Source organism: Nyctereutes procyonoides, unplaced genomic scaffold, assembly GCF_905146905.1.
Source record: "Nyctereutes procyonoides isolate TBG_1078 unplaced genomic scaffold, NYPRO_anot_genome, whole genome shotgun sequence".
NCBI lineage: Eukaryota > Metazoa > Chordata > Mammalia > Carnivora > Canidae > Nyctereutes > Nyctereutes procyonoides.
This window is the reverse complement of record NW_026575049.1, coordinates 59,603,910-59,616,979: the sequence shown is the minus strand read 5'-3', so window position 1 is coordinate 59,616,979 and position 13,070 is coordinate 59,603,910. Positions and strand designations below refer to the sequence as shown.

General features: G+C 34.6%; 1 protein-coding gene across 1 annotated transcript in view; it reads left to right on the top strand.

The window, feature by feature from the left end:
* The window catches only part of FANCL (FA complementation group L), an 87,084-nt gene that overhangs the window by 25,506 nt on the left and 48,508 nt on the right, over window positions 1-13,070 (top strand). Inside the window, exon 6 of the mRNA XM_055328183.1 lies at window positions 12,866-12,962. Within this exon, the coding sequence (XP_055184158.1) occupies window positions 12,866-12,962 (97 nt within the window). The remainder of the gene's footprint in view (window positions 1-12,865; window positions 12,963-13,070) is intronic.

Below are 13,070 nucleotides of genomic sequence, written 5' to 3'. Positions count from 1 at the left end.
TTATTTAGTTTTATTGAGGTATAATTGATAAATAAGATTATAATATTTTTAACATGTGCAATGTGATGATTTGATTTACACATGTACATTGTGGAAGGAGTCCCATAAACTCATTAACATATCCATTACTTCAAATACTTTTTTTTTCCTGATGTTCTTGCGACTATTATGGAAGGGAGACCTTTAGGAGCTTCTGACTGCCATTTTTACTGACATGACTCCATGTATTTACTGCCATTTTCACTGATATCATGCTGTATGTTTACTGTTTTTCTTTTTTTTTTTTTTTGTTTACTGTTTTTCTTACGGGTTTTGTGTTTTTTTTTTCTCTTTATCTGCCCTTATTTGAATTAATCAAGAATTAAGTTGTTATACATTCTCTTAGAATTACCTTGGAAATTACAACATGTGTAGCAAAATATATATTTGTACTTTTACCAATTTTCTTATAAAGGGAGGATCTAAAACTCCTTAATGTATTTTTTAACCTCTACCTGTCGTGTTATTGTTATCATGCATTTTATCCTATATTAGAATTGGCAAGAAAAATTTGTATATAATTTGTGTATATATGAAATTATATATAAATATTTCTGTGTGTGTATATATATATGTATAAATTTCTCTCAGTGTTCTTTTATTTTTTAAAAGATTTTATATATTTGAGAGAGAGTGTACATGCACATAAGTGGGGAGGGGCAGAAGGAGAGAGAGAAGCAGGGAGCCCAATGTGGGACCCTGGGATCATGAGCTGAGCCAAAGGCAGATAATTAACCAACTGAGGCACCCCTCTAATTAATAACTTCGTGCATTTCTATCCTTCTGTCTGGAATATTTTTCTTCCTGACTAAAGAATTTCTTTTAATATTTTCTTTGAGATATAATTGACATATACTAGTTTCAAGTGTGCAACATAGTGATTATATATATATATATATATATATATTATGAAATGATCACCATAAGGCAAGCTAATCTCCATCATCACACATACTTACACATTTTTTTTGTCTTATGTGAGCTTTCAAGATTTCCTCTTTCAGCAACTTCCAGTTATATAGTTTTATTAATTATAGTCATTATGGTATACATTACATAACTGGAAGTCTGTAGCTTTTGACCCCTTCACTCATTTCACCTCTGCCTCTGGAAACCACCAATATGTTCTCTGTATATGTGAATTCATTTCTTTTTCTTTATTCTGCATATTAATGAGATCATATTGTGTTTCTTTCTCTTATTTGTCTTACTTAGTGTAATGCCCTCAAGGTCTATCCATATTGTCACAATAGGAGCATGTCCTTTGTTATGGCTAAACATCTCATTGTATATTTGGTGGATGGGTATGTATGTGTGTGTGTGTGTGTGTGTATATATATATATATACACACACACACACACACACACACACACACATATATACATATATGCCAGATTTTCTTTCTCCATTCATCTGTTAGTGAATATTTAGGTTGCTTCCTTGTCTTGGCTATGGTAAATATTGCTGCATTGAACTTGGGGATGCAGATGCCTCTTCAACATTGTGATTTTGTTTTCTTTGGATATATACCCAGAAGTGGAATTGTTGGATCATATGGCAGTTCCATTTTTAATTTGAGAGTGTGTACGGATTTATAATCACTGTATCTTCCTGTGGATTTTTTTCTTTTATCATTAAATGTTTCTTTTCATCTCTGGTAATACTTTTTGCCTTACTGTCTACTTTGTTAGATATTAGTATAACTGTACTAGATTTCAAAACTTTTTAAAAGTTTTCCACCTTTTTCTGTATTTTCTTTCATAGTTGTTTAAAAATATTTTTCTACTAACTCCCATAATCTATATCCACTGGAGTCTGTTTTTAATTTTTTTTTTTTTTGGTTTTCAGTAATATAGCTAGTCCTAGATCTTAGCATACCCAGTGCTTTTCTTTTTTTTCCCCAAATTGCCTGCCTGCCTTCCTTCCTTCCTTCCTTCTTTCGCAGTTGTAGGTTCACAGCAAAATTCAAAGGAAGAAGGTATAGGGATTCTTCTTTTACTTTCTGCCCCTATATCTGTATGCAGATTACCCCATTATCAGTATCCAGCTCTGCCACCCTCCCTTCCCCCGACCCCCGCCCCCCCGCACTGAGGTAGTACATTTGTTACAGTGGATGAACCTATATTATACTGATACATTGTTATTACCCCCAAACCATAGTTTACATTGGGGTTTACTCTTGGTCATATATATTTTATGGTTTTAGACATGTTTAATGATATGTATCTGCCATTCTACAGAATAGTTTCACAGCCCTAAAAACCTTCTGTGTTCCAAGTATTTCTCTCCCTTCCTCTCCCCTAACCTCTGGTAGTCACTGATCTTTTTACTGTGTCCACATTTTTGGATTTTCCAGAATGTCCTATAGTTGGAATCGTACATTATATAGTCTTTTCAGATTGGCTTCTTTTACTTAGTAATGTGTGTTTAAATTTCTTCTTAGTCTTTCCATGGCTTGTTAGCTCATTTGTTTTTAGCACTGTATATAGTTCCATTGTTTGAATGTACCAGTTTTTTCATTTACTTACTGAAGGACATCTTGGTTACTTCCAAGTTTTGGCAATTATGAATAAAACTGCTATGAACATCTGTGTGCAGGAAGTTTTGTGTTTTTTTAAATCCATTTAAATCCACATTGGTAAATACCAGAGGCTTCTACCTTTTTTTTTTTTTTTAAGTTTTTATTTAAATTCCAGTTAGTTAAGGGCGCCTGGGTGGCACAATCAGTTAAGGGTCTGACTTTTGGATTTGGCTCAGGTTGTGATCTCAGGGTCCTGAGATTGAACCCTTTGAAGGGTTAAGATTATCTGTGTAAGATTATCTCTCCCTCTCTCCTGCCACTCCCCCATCCCCATGCATGTGTAGGTGCACATTCTCTATCAAATCTTTTTTTAAAAAATGAATTCCATTTAGTATACAGTATAATATTAGTTTCAAGTATACAATAATGATTTAGTACTTTCATACACTACTGTGTGCTCATCATAGCAAGTGTACTCCTTGATTCCCATTACCTATTTAACCTAATCCCACCTCCACCCCTCCGGTAACCATCAGTTTGTTCTCTATAGTTAAGAGTCTCTTTCTTGGTTTGCCTCTCTCTTTTTTAACCCTTTGCTTGTTTGTTTGTTTCTTAAATTCCACATTTGAGTGAAATTGTACAGTATTTGTTTTTCTCTGACTCTTATTTCACTTAGCATAATACTCTCTAGCTCATCTATATCATTGCAAATGGCAAGATTTTCTAAGCCTATAGTATTCCATTCTATATATGTACCACATCTTCCTTATCCATTCATCAGTTGATGGACACTTGGGCTTTTTCCATAATTTGGCTATTGTAGATAATGCTGCTATAATCCTTGGAGTGCACCAAATCCCATTGAATTGGTATTTTTGTATTCTTTGGGTAAAGACTTAGTATAATTGCTGGGTCGTAGGGTAGCTCTATTTTTAACTTTTTGAGGAACCTCTACACTGTTTTCCAGAGTGGCTGTACCAGCTTGCATTCCCACCAACAGTGTGAGAGGGCTCCCCTTTCTCCATATTCTTGCCAACACCTGCTGTTTCTTGTGTTGTTGATTTTAGCTATTCTGAGAGTGTGAGGTGATAGCTCATTGTAGTTTTGATTTGTATTTCCTTGATAGTGAGTGATGTTGAGCATCTTTTCATGTGAGTCTACTACTTTTTAATAGTAAGGAGTAAAGAGTTTTTCTTTATTTTCACAATTGAATCAATCGAAAATTGAATACTGGGATCCCTGGGTGGCGCAGCGGTTTGGCGCCTGCCTTTGGCCCAGGGCGCGATCCTGGAGACCCGGGATCGAATCCCACGTTAGGCTCCCGGTGCATGGAGCCTGCTTCTCCCTCTGCCTCTCTCTCTCTCTCTCTCTCTCTCTCTCTCTCTCTCTCTCTCTCTCTCTGTGACTATCATAAATAAAGAAAAAAAATTAAAAAAAAAAGAAAATTGAATACTCTGTAACAACAAAAATGTAAAACCTGAACTTTCCTGGTCTCTGCTCTACAAGATGACTACTCTTTCTTTTCTTTTTTTTTTTTTTTTAAAAAAAAGGAGCCCAAAAGACAGAAAACCTGAAAAACTGATAAAAGGGGAGAAATGAGGAAACTGACCTAATTTCCAGGTATTTTCATTAATGCACCTTTCCTCACTGTCTCTTGCTGTCTGTTCTTTAGTATATGCCCTTATTCATTAAGGCTGCAGTGCTATGCCTAATGATCTTTCAGCTAGAAATTGTGTATAAAAAAGTTTAGAGGTTCTAGATGATATTTTCTTTTACAAAGGGTTTACTTTTTCCTTTGTTAAGAAATAGAGTAGGAGGGGCACCTGGGTGGCTCAGCGGTTGAGTGTCTGCCTTCCGCCCAGGGCGTGATCCTGGAATCCCAGGATCCAGTCCCACATCAGGCTCTCTACATGGAGCCTGCTTCTTCCTCTGCCTATGTCTCTGCCTCTCTCTCTCTGTGTCTCTCATGAATAAATAAATAAAATCTTAAAAAAAAATGGAGTAGGGACAGGTTGCTATAATCCTATTAAAGATTGAACTCGTTCAGGTTGGGCTATAGTTTTTGTAAGACTCCATGTACTGATGATTGCTCCCCTCCCTTTCCTAAGTTATAACCCTTTAGAACTTTTACACAAGAGCTAGGTGTGTTCATTGGAATTTCTCCCTTGGTAGATCCTAAACTCTAACGTGTGTCTCTTCACAAGGCCAGTTTACCTCTCAGTTGGAGTCAGGGGTCCATTTTTGATAATGCTTCATTTGCCTCTTGTTTGTTTAGCTTTTAGGGGTAGCCTTCCAAGGATTCCCACTGCAAGTTTGGGGATATTCACTGGGGCTTTTCCTGGTGGTGGGTTCTAAATCTTAATAGTTTCTCCTCAGTATTATGAAATCTCTGAATATTCTTTGGCTTTTATTGGCTTTCTGCTTAGTTTTTTATCCTCATCACTTGCAGTTCAAGGATCTATCAAAAGTTTTGATGGAAAATTGCCTGAATATTAGAACAAGGTCTCTGGCCCTATGTTTCTACTAGATTCTGGCCCTTTAAAAGTCTGTTATTTTTATTTCCCTAACCTCAAAGAAATGCTGCTCTGTGCTTTTTGTCTGTTTATTTTGGTTTGCCACTTAATAGCAGCTCTCTATCTGTGCCCTTTGCCCAAATTCTTCTTCTCTTGCCCTGTGACCAGAATTGGTAAATAAATTGGTAAATAAGCTGAGAGAAAAATGGCTTCTATTAGTACTGGCTTGTCTCTCCTCTGTTCCCCTTTTTCAGGACCTTGGTTCTTTAGGTCTTGGTTGCCTTAGTAATTCTTTGATGCCTTCAAGCTTTTTTTTTTTTTTTTCCTTTGCATCAGGCTACTCTAGTACTTCTCAGTGAAAGTGTAGGTTTGTAGCAAGCTAGTCTAATTTAGCCAGAAATGGGTGTTATATATAACTTTAAATGTACTATTCTTGTGTTATTGAGGATTGGTTAATGTTTATTCATGTGATTAGGCATTTTTTGATAAGTCGCCATTCCTAAATAGGATTGGGTAAGATAGAACTTTTAAATAAAATTTAGCATGACAGAAAGAGGGGAGACAGAAGACAAGTAACGAATTGAGATGAATTAGAAGCAGTTTGGCTGAAAGTATGAAGATTTGTCTTGAGGCACCGACATCATGGACCTGCTCGGTCTTTGGATTTAAGGTGATAGAGAAAAATCATGACTTATTTTCAGATGCTTTTAAATGTTAAGATCTTAGTGTTTAGAGGATCATTAGAATTGTAGGACAGATTTGGGAAGGCAAACTCTTTTCTGTGTGGTTGTGACATATTTGGAAGAATTCCAGTAATGAAAGTAGTTGAAGCATTGAGAATACAAACATGAGATTTGTGAATCATTGATTTTCTCCCCCACCTATTGAATGCCTATAATGTAAGGCAGTGGATATACATAGTTAAGCTTAAAATTCCTCAAGGAACTTAGAGGTGAGCTAGATAGTGGGAGAGTCAGAATTTAAGTAGATGATCACAGTAGTACTTAATTCTAACTGTGATAAGTACTACAGAAGATAATTATAGGATTTCTTGGGAGCTGTTAGCAACAAAGGTATAAGCAAAATAGTGCAAGTATTAAAATACTTTATGGAATAAGCCTTTTTTTAGGGACAAATAGAAAGTATTGAGTTTTGCGTTGTACACATTGTTCTGATGTGAGAGAAAAAGGAACAAATGTCTAGCTTGGATAATAGCCAAAAGGGAAGCCAAAAGGAAGATTATGAATGCCTCTATCATAGCACTGATCACTGAATGTTTATCTCTCCCTTACACTAAGATTATTATACACAGGAACTTCCACTTACGAAGTTTCTGCTATATGCCACTGCCTGCTATAGCCACTTTATATATTCTTAGTTACTTCTCAGAATAAATTTCAAGATACATATTTTTATGTTCAACTTTATATATAAAAATGGTAGCCAACACTGGCTATATAACAGTCCTCAGGGATTCTGTGTGAATGATGCTGCCTGGAATTGTGCTGTGGGGAAGCTCTGATATGGAGTCTTCAATAAAGTTCCCTCAAATACTTGGAGATAGTTTTTATTAGTTTCACCCTCCCTGTGTGACTATCTCATCATGGATAAAATTGGCCATATGCAAAATTAACCCATCCTGAGAGAGAGTTTTGAAATCTGTTGCTTAGATTTGTGAAAAGATCAAAGTTTAATTATAGTACGAGTATGCATGATTGAATTAGAATATAGCTGCTGTTACTGAGTCATTTGTTTCATTAGTCTTTACAAATGAGGACTGTGTTAGCAGAAGAGAAGTTGTTTGCATGGATTGTCAGAAGCCAGAGAATAAGATTTTGTCAGTATTTATTCAGTGCTTTCTGGAGTAAGAAAATCTATCAATTTTATTTTTGTGATTTATTTATTAAATTAGGTCGTGTTGGTTTTGGGTTTCAGAGCTAACACCAAGACTTAAATTGTGCTGTCTGCATACTAGAATTGCTACCTTTTGAGCCCCTGCCTGAGCAATTGGCCAGCTTAATTTAAAATATCTCTTAAAATGACACAGACAGTGATTTGCATGACAAATCGATTTGAATGGATTGTCAGAATCTTAATGATTAGTAGGCCATGTCGGTATGTCTATATTTTCCTCATACCTAAATTCATATTTTTGTAGATTTACTATTGTATGGGTAAAATCTGATAATGAAAAATCTTTTTTTAAGGTAATGAAGACCTTGCTATGTTTTAAAATTACATATCTGACATATCTAATCAATTCTATAGGATGAGGCATTATAAAAAATTAGGAAAAAATAGAGTATCTAGAATATGATTGAGATCTTTTTTCTTTATTCACATACACTTTTTTAAATAGAAATGACACTGAGGATTAGTAACTGACCTTAAGTTTGATTGCTATTGGTGTAATTTCTGTACTTGTTTCAACTTGTATAAAAACAGCTAGCTGTCTGGAGGGTAAAAAGATGATGGTAAGACGAGTTGTGATTTTGGGAGTTACACAGTTCACAAAGGTAAGTGATCCAAAGAGTTGTCTTGATGGGTTTCTCTTCACTTCTACTGGTGTTGTTTTGCAGAATGACTCATTAAAAGGATAAGAATTAACATCCTTGGGGTTTAACAGGATTTTCTGTTAAGATGTTAAGGACATTAAGAATGTCCTGGAGTTGAGAGCACTGAATACTTTATAAGTAGATTCATCTACATCCCACTTTACCTAGGATAATCCTAATTTATGCCTTTTATCCTGGCCCTTTCAGTTTCAAGATTGTCTCAATTTGGAAGAAATGCATAGTCATCTTAGATACCTTCTGTTTATTTTAGTAATCACATGGCCATAGGTAATTCAGAGATTAAATTGTTCTAACGGGGAGTGTGATCTGATGGTTTTATTCTTTTATAAGACAGCATATATATCAATTAGAGTAAGTAGAATTCAACTATTAGGCCTTTTAAATATGTCTAGGGAAAGAGCGGAGTTTTATTAAATTTGTTGTGCTGTTGAAAGATTGTAGACATATATTGAATTGGATATTTAATTAAGTACCTTATAATGGATAAGTACCTTATAATGGGCTTATTAATCCATTGGTGGTATTTTCTATAATTTTTAATGCATTTCAAAGATCTGTATACCATATTGGAAGAAATGGAGATACTTGTTAAGATGAAATTAATTCCAGTAACCAGCCAAGAACTTTAATTCTGGCTTATCAGCTGTGTGACCTTAGGCAAGTAATGTAACCCCTCTGAGCCACATTTTCTTTATTTTTCAAATGAAACTAATACTTAATAATAAGGGTTAAAAAGAAACACATGTTATTTGATTCAAATAATGCCTTCTGCAAAGTAGGTATAAAGTTGAGTCACTAGTTCACCTAAAAATGTCAGACTATATATGAGTTTTACAGCTCTTAATGAGTGTTATGATTTAATTATAACTAGTAATGATAATTTTCATTCCATAATGCATAAGAACATAGATGTTAATAAGTATGATTTTCATTCTAAATTACCTTTATCATAGAGTGCTTTTTCCTCATATATATTCAAATCACTGAATAAGTGCGAATTACCTAATAGTGAAAAAATTATGTTTTTTCTACATTGGTAATATGTTTATAGTATGTAATTTAAACAATTTGCATTCAGTTGTTTAAAACTTGCATATGAATCAATAAATATGAACCATTGGGATAGCAGCTTCTCCATGGTCATATAACAAGCACATATAGCATTAGTATATGTATAGAAGTTTAAACTTTTCATATTCTTTATAATAAAAGCTTATTTGGGAAGCAAAAATTTACCTAAAACTGACAGTTTTGAGAATGGTGAGGTCCTTTTGAAGACTTATTTATTTATTTTAGACAGAGAGTGTGCATATATGTGCAAGAGGGATGGGGGTGGGGGGGGATAGGAAGGGGATGGGGGAGAGAATTCTCAAGCAGACTCCAGGCTCTTCGATGGGGCTTGATCTCATGATACATGAGATCATGACCTGAGCCAAAACCAGGAGTTGGCTGCTTGACCAACTGAGCTGCACCAGCTCCCCTTGAAAGATGAAGTCCTTTTGGGCTACAGATGATTTAGGAAGGTTCTTAGAGGAGGTAGGTATTGGGATAAGCTTCAGAGGAATGTAGAGAGCCTTAAAAAGGAGGTAATAGTGGAAGTTAAGTTTGTAGTGATGGAAATGTGTAACTAACTCCTCTTTGGACTTAAGAGTAGATCAGTTGCTCACATAAGAATTAATACCAGGGTCAGACTGAAAGATCTTAACCATGAGACTAAGGATTCTATATATGCAAGTGATGGGGACTCATTGGCTATTTTTGAGGAAGGGGTTGATATGATTTAAAAACAACTTAGGAAGATTGGGATGCAGGGTGGCACAATTGGTTAAGCACCTGACTCTTCGTTTTGGCCCATGTGATCTCAGGGTCTTGAGATCAAGCCCTGCCTTGGGCTGCATGCTCAATGGGGAGTCGGTTTGGGACTCTCAAATAAATAAATCTTAAAAAAAAAAAAGAGGACGTAGGAAGATTAATTTAGTCATGAAAGGCAGAATAGATTGATGTACAGAAGATACAAGAAGTAAAGACACAGCCACACATGGCTGTGGTTACTATTTTGGACAGCGCAGGTAGAGACCCCTCTATCATAGAGAGTTCTGTTGGTCAGCTGCTCTAAGAGTGTTGTGCTTGTCTGCTTGGTCTTTGCTGGCTCATATTGGCCTAGGTTCTAGTCTGTAGGTAGGGAGAAGGAGAGGGGCATGGGGAGAAGGCACAGTTTTGTTATAAATGATTCAAGAGATTCATATATCCCTACTGCTTACAGTTCATTGACCAAGATTTAGTAATATGCTGATATCCAAGGGCAGCTAGAAGAAGGGTTGTTAGCTGAGTGGAATGTAAACTGTTAAAATTTGGTTTAGTTAAGGATGTTTTGGAGGCAGGAATCCTATTCTCAAAAGGAAGTTGATGAGAATAGGCAGCAGAGGACATTTGGCAATCTATGTCACATGTACATGATGTACTCAAGGTATTAATAATTACAATAAGGTTTCTTCTTGTTCCTCATACAAAGTAGACAGGGAATCAATATGGGTAAAATGTTTAATTTTAAATGACTATGCTGAGATTAACCGATAATCTTAAACATCTTTTGCCACTTTTTTGAATTACGTCTTAAAGTTCAACAAAATTAACATATTTTGAGCATACCACTGATGATCTCTAAAGTGTTATCTTTGTCTTAAACTTTGTGGGAAGGTGACGATTTTTTGTTTGTGTGATTGCATAAAGACTAGAACTATTATTTATGTCTTAGTTTATAGATGTTCAATAATTTCTAATATTTGATGCTGAGCAGCAGTGTAAATTATGAAAAGTACTAGTTGGTGATTTGATTGTCTCTTCTTTCTCACAATCCCCTCTTTCTGTGTGTATATTTATCATGATTGCAAACTATTTAAGTCTTACGATGAAGAGCAATTTTTTTTCCACACCATTTTGTATTCCTGCTCTGACTCTTTAAAGCAGATACTCTAAGATGTTCATGTTTACAACTTTCATGTTTCTAAATAATATGCCTTTTTCAATATAACTTACCAGTATTAGAAATTCCAAACTGATTAACTACTGTAATCAAAAAGGATTTGGCTCATATACTGCCTTTTCTTTCCCTTCTTCACTATTATTCTATTAGCTTTAAAATTTCTTAAACTTTTTTCATGTTTCTTCAATTAAAGATGTTATCTCTTACTCTCATTAGCAATTAGAAATTTTAGTGTTCCTAATCTTCCTCACATCTTTTCCCTTCTACCTCTCAATTTTTGTCATCTCTACTTTTTAAACTGCCATGGTCAAATATATTTACATTAGTTTCTGTAGCTATAATTAAGTCTTTTAGTTTTTGTCTATTGCTGGATTCTAAAAATTGTAATTAGTAAGCAGTTAAATTTTTAATGACTACATAAATACTTTTCACTGAAAAGCTAATGGTAGAGCAATTACAGTTTTCGTCATAGCTTTATTGTTTATAACTTGGTTTAAAATTCCTTTATCCCTTTGGCTTCTTGTATTTTTAAAAAATATTTTTGTAATTTTGTCTTGTATATAAGTCATACCCTCTAGTCTACATATTCTACAGACTTTTTTTGCCTACTATCTCCTTTCTGGAGCCTTCTTTCTTCTAATTTGTTTTACAGTGCTTTTCTAACCACTTTTCATTTTTATAATATCAGTTGGAAATTTCTTTGTTGATGCTTAGTACTTCTTGTTCTTTTGGTTAACTGAGAGTTTATTTATAATTTTAAAAAATTCCTTTGCTTTTGTTTGGTGAATGAAGGAAATAAATGCATGTGCTCGTCTCAACATCTTGAATCTGAACTGTCAATGTATTCAGAGTCTGATGTCCATATATCTAAACCTTAGAGTCCTATTGATGAAACATGTGATGAAGTCTCAAGTGCTAAATTTTTGGAGGGAGGATCTGAGATATTTATAGACATAGCTATAGGAAAATAATGATTATATATATATAAAGTCATTGATATTTTAATGTAAATATTTTTTTCTAGAATAGTTTTACTTTCATTTGTTTTCTAAGACCCTAGGCTTTTCATAGTTTATGATACAAATTTCTTCTGTTGATAAAGATTGTCTTGTTTTACTTTTTATTCTCCTCTTTAAGATATATATCTTCTTCAGATTTAGATCTATTTTTCATTATAAGCATGGTTCCATAGCTATTGCCCAGCATTTCTTGAAATTGACCCATTTTACCATTATATCTGGCCAGTGACTAAATGGCATATAGTGATGTTAAAAGAAATGTTTCCTGGGTTAGGAGGCTAATGTTAGTTCTGAACTCTAATGGATCTCACCATCAGTCTGGGTGATAAGTTGTGCAATACTCTTAGGCTACTTTTTATCTTTACAAGAGAATAGTATTGTAAAAATGTCAAAAAATATCCACATGCCCAGTTCACTAGTAAATATACTGCTAAATTTGAACCTTTTTGGCAGTAGCTTATGCTACTCAAGGGACTGTATTTTTACAGAATGATGTATTTCAAAGGGTATTGGTTTCCGTCGTAGAAAATTCATGCATTTAGAACAACTTAAAGCCAAAAACAGTTGTGCTGTGCCATAGGTTTAAAATATTATTCATCTTGAATATGTGTCTAGGTTAAATGTCAGAAGCTATATATTGCATAGAAAGAAAATTTATTGTTAGCAGATTAGACTGTACCTGTGCTTATATAACATTTTCCATGGAGGATGAATTGAGTAGATGAACTAATATTAGCCAGATTTTTGTACACTAACATTATTGATAATAAAGGAGAGGTTCATTGAAGAGAAAAACAAATAAAGTATAAAAGTCTCATATTGTATGAAACTACAGAAATGGATCAAAGAGTTTGACAGGAAGTTTAATGTGTACATAAGTAGAGGCTGACAGCAACATGCTGTGTGTGCCAAAGGTTCCAGTGATGGAAAACCGAAACATAGTGCTCACTGACCACAGCATGAGCCTTGACACACATTGTAAATAATCCAGAGATCTATGACTGCATTAAGCACCAGGCTGGTGTATTAACGGCAGTAAATCTATAGCTGTATAAAGGGCTGGCATGCAGAAATTCCTCTGATTAATTTTTGTAATGGATTCATAGGAATACAGCAAATATTTTCATTTTGAATCCTACCATCCTCGAACCTCCCCTCCCCCCACCTTTGTCCTCCCTAGTTTGATCATTTTTTATTTCCTTCTACTCACCAGACTTGTATACGTGGATACTTGTCTCAGTACTATCAAGTTAAAAGCTGAAGATGCTTCTGGTAGAAAGCATCTCATTACTCTCAAGTTGAAGACAAAGGTATGTGCTTATTAAACTATTATGGTCAGGAAATACTTTGTGAAATGAATTCTGAATGTATTCAATGTAAGATGTGCTAGTTGCTTCTAAAAAGATATCTGATACTTT